The sequence below is a fragment of the Canis lupus genome, chromosome 16 (assembly GCF_048164855.1).
Source record: "Canis lupus baileyi chromosome 16, mCanLup2.hap1, whole genome shotgun sequence".
Lineage (NCBI taxonomy): Eukaryota > Metazoa > Chordata > Mammalia > Carnivora > Canidae > Canis > Canis lupus.
The window spans coordinates 11,309,607-11,325,230 of record NC_132853.1 but is presented as its reverse complement, the minus strand read 5'-3'; the positions used below and the strand labels follow the sequence as shown (position 1 = coordinate 11,325,230).

Here is a 15,624-nt window from a genome sequence, read left to right as displayed (position 1 = left end):
AAAATATTATAGGAGAATGTCAATCAAAAAGAGCAGGTGTGGAGGCACCTGGGTGGCTCAGTGGGTTAAGTGTCCAACTCTTGATTTCCGCTCAGGTCATGATCTGAGATGGAGCTCAGCGCAGAGTGCGCTTAAAATTCTCTCTCTCTCCCTCTGCCCCTTCTCCACAAATAAATAAAATCCTATATATATAAAAAAAAAGCCTACCTCCTATATGATCTCAAGTCTGTGGATCTCAAGTCTGGAAAAGGCAGAGCTGCGGCGATGTGAACAGAGTGGTGATTCCTCAGGCTGGGTGCGGAGGAGGGATGAAGGAACGGAACACAGTAGATTTTTAGGTATTTTTAGTTAGGGAAACCACTCTGTGTGATGCTATAATGGCAGGTGCATGTCATTCTATATTTTCCCAAACCCATGGAATGTCTAACACCAAGAGTGATCCCTAATTTAAGCTGTGGACTTCATTTAACATGAATGAAACAATATTGTCTTATACATCACATATAAGTGTACCACCCAAAGGCAAGATGACAGCACTAGGGAAGGTGTGCAGGGGAGAGAGGGAGACAATTCTTCTGTGTGCCTCAAACTGCTCAAAAAAAAAAAAACCTATTGGGGTGCATGCGTGGCTCCGTCAGTGAAGTGTCTGCCTTTGGCTCAGGTCATGATCCTGGGGTCCTGGGATCGAGCCCCCAGGTCGGGCTTCCTGCTCATAAGGGACCCTGCTTCTCCCTCTCCCTCTGTTTTTCCTTCTTCCTCTCCTGCTCCCCCTGCTTGTGCTCTCTCTTTCCCTCTCTCTCTCTCTCAGAAATAAATATCTTTACCAAAAAATAAAACCTATTAATTAAAACAAAGGAGGCAGTAGACATATACAGCATTTGAACAGAAAGGCTGATTTAATCCATGGTTTGGGTAGAATTGTGTCCCCTCCACTACTATAGGGTGAAATCCTAACCCCTAGGGCGTGTGAATGTAACTTGATTTGGAATAAGGTATTTGCAGGTACAATTAAGATACAAATTAAAGTGAGGTCTTAGCAGAGTAGAGTGGACCTTTTATCCACTTGGTTGATGGCCTCACACAGAGAATGGAGGAGCAGAGGGATGGGCCACGTAGACACAGAGAGGAGAGACAAGCCTGTGCCAGGCAGAGGCAGGGACGGGATGGGGAAGTTGCAAGCCAAGGAAGGCCAAGGGTGCATGGTCACCACTGGACGCTGGAAGGGGCAGGATTCTTCTACCCAGCATTTCAGAAGGAGCGCAGCCCTGCCGACACGTACATCTCACACTTCCAGCCTCCAGGACTGGGAGACGACAAATTTCTGTTGTCACCCACTCAGTTTGTGGTACTTGGTTATGTATGACAATCCTCAGACACTAATCAAATTCCAATATTTGGAATACTATAACTGACAGCAGGGAGAGTCCTGGTCTTCTTAATTGGTAAATCATCTACATACAATAAATCCACGAAAAATGTTCAGCAATTGCAATACACTCTGAATCACCTATAATAGGGCACCTCCTGCTTCTTTTCCAGACAACTACCACCACCTAGCTCTGTGGCACCCGCTCAGTCCCCATAGAGAGCTATTGCCCCTGCTTGGATATGACACACGGAACCGGACAGCCTGTGTGCCCTTGTGTCTGGTGTCTGGCCCAGCGTGATGTTTTGGAGACTCATTCACATTCCTCCTGCATCAACAGTCCATTTCTTTCCTGTGCTGAGAATTTGTCCATTCTGTGAATGTTCCTTCCACTTTGCTTGTCTGCTCTTCTGCTGGTGGACATCTGTTCTCTTGGACAGATACCAGGGAGTAGAACCAAAGGTTTATACAGTAGGTAGATATGAACTTGACAAGAAATTGCCAGACACTCTCCAAAGTGTTTGTACTATTTTGTGTACATTGTTTGCAACTGCCCATAACAATTTTTTGAATGACGCATCAGTAAGCCATTAAAGAAGATCAACCAATTCCCCAGAGTTAAAATTGTGCACTCATCTTATTCTTGCTATAAAACTATACATCCAGAAAGAAACAGCTAAAGGATAGCCACAGGAATCACAACCTACCACTTTGGTGTTTTAAGATTTCTTCTAAATAATGTTGAGTTAAAGAAGAAATAAAAGCAGAGTATTTAGGAAGGAGTGACAGTGTGCACACTGGTTATAAGCGCCCAGGGCCACAACCTACTTACGCTGTACTCAAAGGGAAGGTCCCAGCCACATGCTGTTCTTAGGAACAAGTAGCATTCCAAACAAATGACCCTGTTAACTAAGCATTCCACTCAAGAATGCTAGAAAAGAATAGACCAAACTAAAATTAAAGGAATACACTAATAAATATAAAGCAGAAACCACCATTTAATAGACAAACCAACAATAGGCTAGACGCTTCTTTCAAAAAATAAAGTGGATTGTCTTCAATACTCGCATAAGATCAGAAAGAGGGATGCCTGGGTGGCTCAGCAGGTTAAGCATCTGACTTGGGCTCAGGTCATGATCTCAGAGTCCTGGAACTGCGCCCCGTGTGGAACCCCATGTGAAGCCCTGGGTGGAGCCCCAAACCAGCCTTGTGAAGGGCTCCCTGCTCAGTGGGGAGACTGCTTGTCCCTCTGCTCCTCCCCCATTCATGCTCTCTCTCTCTCATTCTCAAGTTAAAAAAATAAAATCTTAAAAAAAAGATCAGAAAGAAGGAGAAAGAAAGCACAAATAAACAGCATTAGCACTAAGACAGTATGATTTTAGGTTCTAGAGATTTAAAGTCACTGTAAGCCTAAAATGCTGTTCTTTTTCCAACAAATTTGAAAATCAATATAAAGTGGAAGCTTTTCCAAGAGAACGTAAATGATCAAAATTGATTCAAGTAGAAAACTTGAGGGGCGCCTGAGTGGCTCAGTTGGTGAAGCATTTGCCTTTGGCTCAGGTCATGATCCTGGGGTCCTGGGATCGAGTCCCGCATTGTTGGGCTCCTTGCTCAGCGGGGAGCCTGCTTCTCCCTCTCCCTCTGCTTCTCCTTCCTGCTCGTTCTCTCTCTCTCTCTCTCTCTCTCACACACACACACACACAAATAAAATAATAAAATATCTACCAAAAAAGTAGAAAACTTGAATGTGACTCTGATCTACATTCCTATCATCGAAGGAACAAGAAGACCCCACCAGGTGTTTACCGCCATAAATGTCAGTAGGCTCCAGGCGTTTTGAGCAAAAACAATCCTGAGATGACTCAAATATCCCAGGGCATAGAAGATAAGGTTCTGAATCCAATCTCCCAGACTATCTGGACCATGATGCCAACGTCTCCCGGAAAGATCCCAAACGGGCGCCATAGATGGGTCTTCCTGGTGAATACGGACAAAAGAAAGAATAAACCAATATGCCAGAGTAATATGCCCTGACCAGGTAGGGTCAATTCAGATTTGTGAGGGTAGGAAACCCAGATATAAGGACTTGGCATTTACAAGTCACTTCTATTAACAGGAGGAGAGAGATTATATGATCCTCACGGTCGACTACAAGTTTTAACCAAACTCAAAATCCACTCCTGATTTAAGGGGAAAAACTACAGTTCTCATTAAGCAAGAAGAGAGGGAAACATTCTCACTGTAACAAGAGAGGTCACCAGGCCGCAACCATGGGCACAGTTGTGGAGGCCGAGAAAAATTAAGGCCATCCCACCTAAAGTTTAGCATTAGCACAAGTACAGCCATCTTAGGTCCCTGAGAATAAGAGCTGAACTTTAAGGGGAAAAACTGCAGAATGTCCTCAATGTCCTCGGCAGATAATCCCATATCAGAAAGACAACAGAGCCCATGCCCATGGTAGAAAGTCCCATCTTAGAATCCTTCCATCCCTTCTGGAAATCCCCTAGACCAGCCTATAAAAAAACCCAGCTGTAACCCACTTCGGGGTCCAAGTCCCTGCTCCGCTGTGTCGGGTATACTTGGACCCAAGCTCGAGCTTGCTAATAAACCCTCGTGTGCTTGCATCGGTGTCGGCTCCTTGGTGGTTTCTCGGATTCGCGATCTTGGGCACAACACAGTTTCCTGCACTGACTCCCCAGAGACGTTTCACTGAAAGTCAGAAAGGCAGCGGGGGTGCCCTGGGCCGGCTGGGAAGCACTGTCCGGGGGTGACTCCGGCTGGACGCCACTTGGGGAGCTGATCTTGAATCGTCATTCCACTTAAGATCAAGGGAGTGTAAACAGTCTACACCAGAGGACTGGGGATCCTCAGGGCAGCGTGCTCCAAGGCATGAGAGCACTGGACAAGAAGTGGGAGAGAGAAAGTGAAAAGAAAATGAAACGCTCAAGCTTGGATTGGTTTTCAATTCCAAGAGTGATTTGTTCATCAAGCGATTTTTGCGGGAAGTGTCAGGACTAGTTGGACAGCTAGGTAGTCAGGACAGGAGTCCCCAACGAGAAAATATGGCCTCAGGACAACTAAGATAAAACAGCACTGACTTTGTCCCTATCACAGGTAAGGGGTAGTGTAGATAGACATAAGCCCCCAGGTGTCAGCAAAAGACCATTGACATGTTGACATTAACCTAACAGACAGATGCATGACCAAAGCTCTGATTGCTTAGTTAAGATAGTTCTGCAAAAGAGCTCATAAAAACCTCTAAACTTAGAAACTCTGGGGGCAACCCTCTCGGGACTGTGGGACCCAGGAAATTGAACAAAATCCCCTACCCCTGGACAAGCAGAGCAGGACTATTTTGGGCTTCACCTGCCTCTTGCTGACCTGCTTATTACTTAGGGCACTGCCCCGCCCTAGTCAGAGACCAGGACACACCCTAATAGGAAATCCAGCTCAGGGGACCACCATGACTGTGCAACTTTCTGTGTATCCATCCCATTGGCCACTGGCCCCTATAAAGTTGCTAAGCCTCTTAGGCTCGGGGTCCAAGTCCCTGCTCCACTGTGACCGGTATACTTGGATCCAGGCTCGAGCTTGTAAATCGTGTGATTGCATCGGTGTCGGCTCTTGGGCACAACATTGACCCCTCCCTCTCTGGGAGCCTTATACTCTTGTTCAATAAACTTTCTTTGCTGCCCACCACTCTTCACCTGGTCTATCTCTTCATTCTTCGAAGCAGCGTGACCAAGAATTACAGCACTAAAGGCAGAGAATCCCTGCAACAGAAGGATCTCGTGTGTTGTGTTCTGTGAACTCTCACCTGTTTGGGAAGGGCCAGACATGCACACAGGGAGGATGGTGTACAGAGATGCAGGCAGACTTAGAGGTGGCACCCCAACACCTGAAGAGCACCCAGGGCTGCCAGCTGACCCCGGGGCTGGGGGAGAGGAAGCGGTGGTCTCCCTCCCAGCCTCAAGAGGACCCAGCCCTGGCTTGTGAGCCTTCTGGCAGAGGGGAGGGGCACCTCCAGCAGCCACTGATCAGCTTGGCTCTACTGGTCACAATTCTGATGAAAACTTCAGCCAGGGGCACCTGGGAGGGGCAGCCGATAAGAGTCTGACTCCTGATTTTGGCTCAAGTCATGATCTCAGGGTTGTGAGATCGAGCTCCTAGTGGGTCTCTGCACTGGGCGTGGGGTCTGCTTAAGAGTCTCTCCCTCTGCCTCTGTCCCTTGCCCACCACTCATCTGCATTCTATCTCTCTCTCCAAAAAAAATAAATAAAATAAAATAATAAAATAAAATAAAATAAAATAAAAAACTGCAGCAGGCTCCTTTGTGCAATTTGACGGAAGATATAAAAGTCAGATGGAAATGCAACATGTCAAGAGCAATAAAACTACTTTTAAAGAATCAGCGGAGAGGACTTGCCAGGCCAGATACCAAAATTTGATTATGGGGCTAGAGTAACTAAGATGATGTGTTATTGCCACAGGGACAGACCAATAGACCAACAGAACAGAACAGAGAGCTCCAAACAGATTAGGCACATGGGGACAATTGACAGTATGAGGCCCATAATATTCCAAGTCAGGAAAAGAACTTTCTGGGTAAGACTGCAACAGCATTTTAATAGGTGGTGCTAAGATAATGGTTATCTAGAGAAAGGAAAACTAAATCAGATCCTTACATTAAAAGCAAACACAAGTCAGTATGAGTGGATTAAAGACTTAAGTGTGAGGCAAAAACAAAGCTTCTGGAAGATAACATAAAACACCATCTTCATGATTTCAAGGCAAGGGATGAGTTGTTAAATTTACCTGCATTATGGGACAGCCCGGGTGGCTCAGTGGTTTAGCGCCACCTTCAGCCCAGGGTGTGATCCTGGAGACCCAGGATTGAATCCCCAGTCGGGCTCCCTGCATGGAGCCTGCTTCTCCCTCTGCCTGTGTCTCTGCCTCTCTCTCTCTCTCTCCTCTCTGTGTATTCTCATGAATAAATAAAATCTTAAAAAAAATAAATAAATAAATAAATAAATTTACCTGAATTAAATGAGTTGAAGTGACAACATAAAACTGAAAAGAGATTTTTAACATGTGTCCGAGGAAAGTACTAACAGCCAAAACACATAACAAACTCCCACAAATCCGTGAGGAAAAGACAACCCAAAGCAACAAGATACCAATATGCACAAACGAAATCAGGAAAAGTCTTGTAGGCTGGGCAACCCTCCCCTTGTCTGTGTGCACGGTTCACTAGGTTTTTATGGATCACTTAGGCTCAAATGGGAACAGGTTTTGAGAGTCTCTGGGCATAAGGCACCATGGTAGGTACTGCCTCTGCCCTCGGGAGCTCATACTTAATGGGCATGGCCAACAGGGAATGTGAGCAGAATGGCAGCACAGCTCACCCAGGGATTACACCAAGTGCTACATAGATGCAGAGTGAAGCGCGGTGTGTTTCCACAGCAAAAGAAAGTGACAATCAAAGCCCTTCCTGGAGAAGGTGACCTTATGGGCAGCATGAAGGATGAGCCCAGCTTTAATACAAGGATGAGTGATGGGCACCTCTCCAGGAGAGGACACTGAGGCCCAGGGACTCAGCCACACCATCCAATCTTTGGCAGATCCCTTGCCCGGGGAAGACCCGCTAAGGAGGCAGCCTGAACAGAGACCTCCCCGGGGCTCCACGCTTGTCACTGCCGGATTTCTGCAGGATTCTTGGGCACTGCCACGTAGCGCAGTTTCCTGAGGAAAGGTGGCCTCTGCTGCATCTGTTCGTCCCACAGGTACTCCGGGGACAGCACCTTGGTGGGCTTGTGGTCCAGCAAGTACCTGTTCAGGTGGCTCTCATCGGGTCACACGGCCTCGAGCCCGTTGGCCTGGTCCACCACCATCGCCTGGTGACAAGCTGTGGTCAGCTGGAGAACCTCGACCATCGACCCCCCGAAAAAGCCCCCTGCATAGTAAAAGTCACCCTCATCTCTCGGAATGTAGGCCTGGGACTGCGGCCGGCGCTCATAGGTGAAGGCTTCGCGGGCCGCCCCATAGAAACGGGGTGCAGGGTGCCGAAGAGGGGGGACAGGATCTCCACGCCCACGTGATCGCAGAACTTCATGTCCACATCCATGCACACCAGGTAGTCCACCTCACGGAGGAAGCGCTGCTGTGAGAAATTGCTGATCATCTCCATGCGGTGCATGGACACCTCCTGCCAGCGGGCATAGTTTCGCACCTCGAGGACCACGATCTGCCTCCCTTCCGCAAGGGGCACACGGGGCACATCGGCGCCGGTCAGTAAAGACGTAGTAGATGACCCTGTGTCCCACCATGAAGTGCTTCTCTGCCGTCTGCAGGAACAGCTCCAGGAAGACCATGTATCTAAGACCAATGACAGGCACCCCAGAACAGAGACGGTGGGTGTTAAACAGATCAAACAGCAGCAAACAGACTAGGGCATAGACAGCTTATGACCCCATAGTCACACCTGGAGGATGTTGTACTGAGTGAAATAAGCCGATTGCAAAAGTCAAGCACTGTCTGATTCCACTTAAAGGGAGTATCTAGAATGCGCGAATTCCTAGAAAGAGACAGAAGGGTGGGTGCCAGAGGCCGGGGAGTGGGGAGCTTGTGTTCAGTGGGCACAGAGCTTCAGTTTTGTGAGGAAAACGCTTGTGAAGATGCGCGGCCCTCTGGTGGCACCGAAACACAAATCTAACACTACCGAACTACGGTGTTTAAACATAGCTAAGATGATAAATGCTATGTGCATTTTAACACAATTAAAAATCAAAAACCAAAAATAAAAACCATAGCCAATCTACTAGCTAAAGACAGTGAATCAACTGTAGAGTAGCAGAGGCCTTCAGATTGGTATTGAGAGCGTGTAGCCTCAACCATAACGTATTTTCTTAATCCATGATGTTGATAAAAATCAAATGATGGATAATGTCTAAATGATAGCTCTCTCCCAACTCATGACCCTCTGATGGCTTCTCATCTTTAAAAAAAAGAAAAAGGTAAATCCAGATCCTACAGTGGTCTACCAGAGCCTACAAGATCTGCCTCTGACCTGGTCTCCTCCCCTCTCTCCTTCTGTGTGGGCAGGCCGTCTCCTTGATGTTCCTGACACATGCCTGCCATGCTCCTATGGGCCTTTGTGCTTCCTCCTCCCTCAGGCTGGGAGCACCGGGAGCCCGACGTGGGATTCGATCCCGGGTCTCCAGGATCGTGCCCTGGGCCAAAGGCAGGCGCCAAACCGCTGCGCCACCCAGGGATCCCCCGAAAATACCAATTTTTATAATCCTTCCAGAGGGCATATGAGAAAATCCATCAAAACTTTAAAGATTATAGTTTTTTATTTATTTGAGAGATGGGGGTGGGGAGAGGGAGAGAGACAAGCAGACACCATGCTGACTACAGAGCCTGATGCAGGGCTCAATGCCTGCAGGCAAAGATCATGACCGGAGCTGAACTCAAGAGTTGGACACCCTACTGACTGAGCCACCAATATATCAAAACTTTAAATTTCACTTCCAGGACTCTACCACACAGGTCGACTCATAGGTGTGTATAAAGACCCAAGTATAAAAGTTTACAAAAGTTATCAAGGATTTACTGAAAAGTGATTCACGAGCCACGAAATCCACACCAGCCCCCTGCCGGTCTTGTGCGTCTGCAGTGGTTCTGCTGCTGGCAGGTATGCGTGGACTTCCACCACCTCACTGGGCATCTTCCATAGCCTCGCTGAGTCCTAGCTTCTATCCCTCCTCATCTGCCTTCTCCTGGACTGACACCCTCCCACCCACCCCGCCTCTCCCTTCCTCCCAGCGTCGTGTATACTGTGCCCATCTTCCAGAAGACAACTTCCCCCTCCCAGAAAATGTATTTATTTTAAAATGAGAGACAGCAAGAGCAGGAAAAGCAAGGAGGAGAGTAAAAGAATTTCAAACAGATTCCAAACTGAGGATAGAGCCAGACATGGGGCTCAATCTGAGGATCCTGAGATTAGGACCTGAGCCAAAATCAGGAGTCAGGCCCACTTAACTGAGTCCCTCAGGCACCCCCCACCCCCAACCCAGCAGGCACCTGAACATTTTTCATGCACATGTTTACCCTTAAGCTCTAATTCTTGCTCCTCTTACAAGTCAGCTCAGGATGATTCCCTCCCAGTCTCAGCCAAGGTCAGCTCCACCCTCTGCCAGTCCCGAGGCCCATTCCACCTCTGCCTCAGGGTACAGCAGTTCTGAGTTTCCTCCCTTCCAGGTGAGTTTTGGACTGACATGGGCAGTTCCAAAGGCCATTCTTTCCCAGCTTATGCCAACACGGTGGGGAAGAAGGGCCAGTGACATGCCCCCCAGAGCCCTTGCAGCCTCCATTCATCCCTCACCCTGCAAACGTCCGGGGAGCTTTACAACCTCCTAAGAGAAGGCTGGACCCCGGGCCCAGTCACAGCTTTCTGGGCTCTGGAGGATCCAGGCCTCCATTGTCAGCAGCACTCCTCCTTTGACACATACGAGCTGAGCCCTGAGAACCCACTGGCAAGGTGAGCCCACGGAGCCTCCTGCTGGCCAGGAGCTCCTGCTCAGTGTCCCAGGATGTGGGAGGGCAGTCCCAGGTCAGGGGCGTGGTCTGGGTACCCGGGCTGCAGGCCCTCACGCCAGGCCAGCCCGCTCCAGGTCCTGGGGAAGGATGCGGCCCTTCCTGTGGGCCTTCTCCAGGCGCTGCTCTGCCCGGGCCGCCTTTTTCTTGCGCAGGTTCTGCCGCCGCTTATCCTGCCGCCGCTGCATCTTCTCGACCACGTGGGCGGTGCGCTTCTCCCACTTGCGCTTGCGCTGGGCGCGCCGCTTCTCCTTGCGCTTCAGGGCCTCCTGCAGCAGGTGCTCATTGTCTCGGATGCGCACGCCCTCGGCCTTGTACAGCAGGTTGGTCCACTTCATCTTACTCTCGAGCTCCCGGGCCTTCCCTTCGTCCTGGTCCCGCAGCTCGTCCAGCTGAGCCTGCCGTGCCTGAAGGCGCTCCAGCAGCTGCCGGTAGTTCTTGCCCGTCAGCGGCGTCAGGTTCCCCTTCAGCTTCTGCCTCTTCTCCTTCCGGCGCTGGGCCTTGCTGCTGGCTTGCTCCTCAGTCACCTCCACCTCAGGAAGAAGGGTTGCAACCCCAGTGAATTACAGCTTTTCGGAACCTTTCCCATGAATGCTCCCGAGCACCCCTGTGGGCAGGCACTGCTGCCACTCCACTTTGCAGATGGGCAACCACAGGCTAGAACCACATGGCCAGCTAGGGGAAAGCCAGAGTCCCCATGCCCCTCACACCTTGTTGAAGAGCAGCCCTGACTGTGCCTCCTCAGGGGGTGGCTTGTGGGGCTCATGGGGCAGCTCAGCAACCTCCGCAGCCTGTGCCACCTTCTCCTTTGCCCTCAGCTCCTTTCGCTTTCTCTTTTTCCTGTCCCGCTCCTGTTTCCTCCGCCGTCTCTTCTCCAAGGCGGCAGGAGACAGCTCGGTGGTGCGGCCCTGGAGAGGAGGAAAGGAAGAACTCAAGCCTAAGGTCCTCCCAACTTGGGGCCCCCGAATCTGGGATGAGGAATCAGGGCAGAAAAGCAGGTAGGAGATTGCTGTGCAGGACACAGTGCCCACTGACTTCAGTGCTCGCCTGTGAAATCATCTACTGCCCAGAATGCAAAGGACCCACGAATAAGAACCACAGCTTTCAGTTCCTAGGGACTTATATACCCTAGGACACTTTACAAGCATAGCGACTGTAACTTCCTAAAGCTCCAACAGATGACATATCCTGCATCATTCTGTAGATGAAAAGCACAGGCTTAGCAAAGGCCACCAACTGGAATGTAGCATCAGGTCAGAATGACTCAGTGCCCGTGCTGACCACAGCAGCGTTCTGCTAGTGACATGTCTGACCTCTGCTCTGTCACTGATGGCCTTTTCTTCTGGAGGCAAACAAGAAAACCCTGGACCAAGGTGACCCAGACCTGTGTGTAGGAAGGCCAGGCTTGGAGCCTGGACTACCCCTTGGGAACGACCTCCTAGCTTGACCCATGGCAGTACACAAAGAAGGTAGGGGACCGTCCCCACACAGCCAGAGGCTCAGGGGACATCCCCTGGGAAAAGGCAGGTGATGGCTGACCAGGAGGACTACACCACTAGCGGAAAAGGCCCAGGCTGGTTCAGGTCTGTGCTCCCCGTGGAGGTCTTCTCTCCAGCCCTCGCCTACCTCACAAGGCTGTCATGACACTTCTGGGGACCCAAGGGCTGCCCGGTGGGGTGTTCAGCAAAGGGAGCTTCCCACTTCCCAGGGAGAGGAGGCTGAGCCTCTCTCCAAGGGCACAAGGAATCTGCAGCTCAGCACAGATCATACAAGGCGGGTAAACCTGGGAACACAGGCCCCCGTGAGATGCCGCAAACCATACCTTATCTCCTGCTGATCAAAGCTGCTAAGGCCCTGGCAGGACCCACTATAGGGGTGGCAGTGGCAGCTGAGGCCTCTCCCACCAGCCCCACAATGGCTGGCGGAGCTGGGAACCAACCCCACAGAGAGCAGCAAGGCACCTTCTCCAAACAGAGCAGGGAAACCACCCTAATAAACCACACTGCTCCCCACAACCGAGAGGCTCCCGGGTCACCTGATGCCGGGCCTCCTGAATTTTTTCATGTAGCCGCTGTCGCACAACCTCCAAGGCAAAGAGAGAGTCAGGCTCTGTAAGCAGGGCATCTACAAGGAAGAAAATAGACAGCTGAGAAGACACCCCCTCCTTGCCTCCTGTCCCTCTTCCTAAGGCCCAGCTTCAAAGCCTGAACCTCCCACCACTACCACCACCAGGTGGCCACTCATAGACCTGCAGGGCAGCCTCAGTAAGTTCTACTCCACCTCTTCAAGCTGGACTGGCCCCCAGGACAGCCTCCAGAACAGAACACCCCCGTGCGGTATGACAAGGCACTTCCTATGGGGCAAACCAAACCCATCTCTCATTTCTTCCAACTTCTGCAACCTGGGTTTCCCTACATCTCCCCACAGGTCAGCTCTCACGAATTCCCTTCAGACATGTGCAGGCAGTGAGGTTCCTCAGGGAAAACTGCTCCAGGTCCTCAGGGGGACATGACCTTGCCCCCCACCAGACCCAGTTGCCAAATGGCCTGGAACCATCCACCCTCAGAGCCCCTGGGGTCTGTCCCTGGAAAGCTCACTCTCTGGGAAATCTCAAGCTACCCTAGTGTGCCTGGCACAGTGTTTTCTTATGATCGCGAGGACCACATTTTCACCTGATCTCAGCTGGCCCTGCCCGACATCCCCACCTGCTGGGGATCCCGTGGAGCTGAAGGCCTCTTCCTCCTTGGCTACTGCTGGCTTTCCAGCCCTGGAAGCTGGGGGAGACTTCTCCAGGGCCTGGGACTTAGGCTCCACAGCCTTCTCCTCCCGCCTCTGGGATTTCTTCTGCGCCGTCTTCCTCTTCTTTTTGGGAGGCCCAGCAGCTTCAGAGCTTCGAGCTTTACTGGCTGAAATACAAAATTAGAAAGAGCTGCTGTCCCAAGTTTTGTGACCCATTTAACTGGCCAAAAAAAAAAAAGAAAATCTTGTAAAAGCTCAAATCCCCAGAATAGGCTGAGAATGAATCAGGAAGGAGGACCCAGAGACCCGTATCCATAGAGCTCAGACCCACAAACCCTAGAAGACTGGCCACACATATCAAAACCCTGAAAAATCAACATCCACATGACCCAGCAGTCTGCTTGTGAGAATCCATCCGTGGTGTGCATGAAGCCGTGGCCTCAGGTATTTTTATTACAACGTTTTCTGAGGGAAAAACTAGGCAAACCCAAGAAAACCTAAATACCCACCTACAAGAGCAGCGTAAGGCACTGCTACCTGGCAAAGTGCTGTGCGCCCGTAAAAAAAGAATGACACCAGCTTTCGTTCTAACAGGTTAAGTAACATTTATGTTTAAGGAGGCAAACGAGCACACAAAAGACGTTTTCAAACGTAAAATACGCTTGTAGGAAAAATACAAACCTAAATGATTACCAATTGCTTAAATAACTCGCTCAATTTTTGAACTCCGTCTAAGGATTACGTCCGCTTTTTGCGTGAAAACAGGAGTCCGTCCTCTCCCGCCGCTGCCCCCGCGCCCCCTCCCGCCCAGGCGGCACCCACACGTCCCAGCCCCGGGGGCCGCTTCCGTCCCACCTGCTCGCGGGCCGGCCTCCCGGGCTCCCGGGCTCCCTGCCCCGCAAGCACCCGCGTCCCCGGCAGGAGGCACCGCGTTCCCCGCCGCTCCCCCCGCTGCCCGCTCCACGGGGTCCCCTCCTCGAGCCCGCAGGCGCTGCCGGCCGGGGAGCAGTCCGCGGCGACTCTCTCCGTCCCTCGTAGGTGCCCCCAAGCAGGAGGCTGCGGGGGCGGGGGGGGGCGTCCGGGCGCCGCAGCCGGGGTAGCGCCCGCCCCCCGAAGCCCTCCCAGGCCCGACCGCGACCGCGGGCTGCGCGTTACCGGACGTGCGCTTCTGCGGCTCCAGGCTGGGCTGGGAGCAGATCTTCCTGGCCAGGCCCTGCAGGTAGGCGTCCTTGGCGAGCAGCGAAGACATGCTGGCGGGTCCGGAGACGCGACCAGGGACCGCGCCGCCCTCGCCCCTCCGGCCGCGCGGGAAGACGCACGTGCGCAGGCACCGCCGGCCGAGCGCCGAGCCGCCGGCGCCTGGTGCTCGACTAGTCCGGCCTGGCTCCGCCGGAAGAGGCGCGCGGGGCCAGGCGCAAAGCGTTGTGGGAGGGAGCGGGGGTCCCGCCCCTGCCCGCCGCGCCCGGCGCGGTGCCGCGTACGCAGTCGGCGCTCGGGACGACCGGCTGCGCTTCCGGGGGCTCGGGCCCCGCGGAATCTGGCGAGGGCGTGTCGGCGCGTAGGGGACCGCGCGGGTGTCGTCAGCGGAGCGCGGCACGGCCTGGGCGAGTCGGACAGTGCGCAGGGGGAAGGGTGGGAGGTGCCGGGAGGGACCGGGACCCGCCCGTGCCCCGGCGCTGCCCTCGCCCTCCCCGCCCCGCCCCGCCCCGCCGCGCCGCCCCGAGGGTCGGGCGGCCCCGCACGCCGGCGCCCTGCTGCGTGGCGGTGACGGGCTCCGACGCCTTCGGGGCCTTCCGAGGGTCGCCTGGGAGACCGCGACGTTCGTGGAGGGCGACGGGGGCCCGGTCTGGGTGACAGGGTTGCTGGGAGGTCATGCCTGAAGCACCGGCTTGGCTGCGCGGCCCAGCCTCCGCTGTGGGGTGGCGCTTGGAGGAGACGGTGGCCCCCGTCTTCCCGCACGGTTCCAGCGCCCCAGCCCCAGCCCGACCTCTGGAGCAAACCCCTGGGCCAGAGCGCGCCCTCTCCGGCTCTGTCAGTTCCAACCGTCAAAGCCAGGGGCGCCGAGGGACCGCGATGCATGCGGGAAGGTACAGCAACGCCGGGCCCTCTTGGGCCCTCTTTCGGGGCGACTCTGGCCCGCACCGCAAGGCAGGCTTCCCCGTCCTGCGTCACCACCTCCAGGGAGGCCTTTGCTGACGGGGTGACACGTGCCCGCAGAACTGCCGCAGGGAGGGAAAAGTGGAGTAGGGCCCGGCGGCCCGGCCCGTATTAAGTCCTCTCTTCTGTGAGAGTTGCCTGGAGGGTCTAACCAGCTGATCCTACCTCCTCCCTGAAATCCTGTTCCCAGAGGACTCCAGGGACCCCAAAGGACAGGCCTTCCTCCTTCCCCTGTCTCTCTTCTTTGAGCCTCACTTGCTTTTTCTGTCAACTCAGTGCGGTGACCCCCTTCAGGGCCTGTGACCTGGTGCTGATGATTCCCCCGAACTCCACGCATCTCCGTGGGTATGTAGAGAAGAGAGGTCTGCCCCCCCCCCCCCCACACACACACACCGGGCCTCCTGCCACTGCCTCCCATGTGTCAGTTAAGGCCGCCATATGCTTGGAGGCACACAGGTCAGACCTGGAAGCCACCTTGCCTCCTCCTCTCATTCCCCACATCTAGTCCTTGAGCAAATCCTGTTGGCTCTCCCTTAAAAGTATATGCAGGGGGCGTCTGATTTTTAGTTTCGGCTCAGATCATGATCTCGGGGTCTGAAGACCTAATCCCACATCAGGTACCTGCTCAGGGAGAAATCAGCTTCCTCTCTCTGCCCCTCCCCCTGCTCATGCAGTCTCTCTCTCTCTCCCCCTCTCTCTAAAATGAGTGAATAAATCTTTTTATAAAATAAAATAAAATTTTATTTTTAAATAAAAATAAAACCCCA

General features: G+C 52.8%; 1 protein-coding gene and 1 pseudogene across 2 annotated transcripts; both read right to left on the bottom strand.

The window, feature by feature from the left end:
* Positions 1–1,884: 1,884 nt before the first annotated feature.
* LOC140605960 (histo-blood group ABO system transferase 1-like) lies at positions 1,885–9,157 on the bottom strand (annotated as a pseudogene).
* Positions 9,158–9,233: 76 nt separating this feature from the next.
* Positions 9,234–14,045, bottom strand: SURF6 (surfeit 6). 2 transcript variants are annotated; one of them, XM_072778606.1, is made up of 5 exons: positions 13,856–14,045; positions 12,634–12,867; positions 11,997–12,085; positions 10,672–10,869; positions 9,234–10,494 (listed from the first exon to the last, which is right to left on the bottom strand). In XM_072778606.1, exons 1-5 carry the CDS (start codon positions 13,947–13,949, stop codon positions 10,015–10,017), a joined length of 1,095 nt encoding a protein of 364 aa, XP_072634707.1. In that variant the 5' UTR covers positions 13,950–14,045; the 3' UTR covers positions 9,234–10,014. The 2 variants fall into 2 exon arrangements, with proteins under 2 accessions (XP_072634707.1, XP_072634709.1); XM_072778608.1 differs by having other exon boundaries at positions 12,667–12,867; positions 13,856–14,040.
* Positions 14,046–15,624: the final 1,579 nt, after the last annotated feature.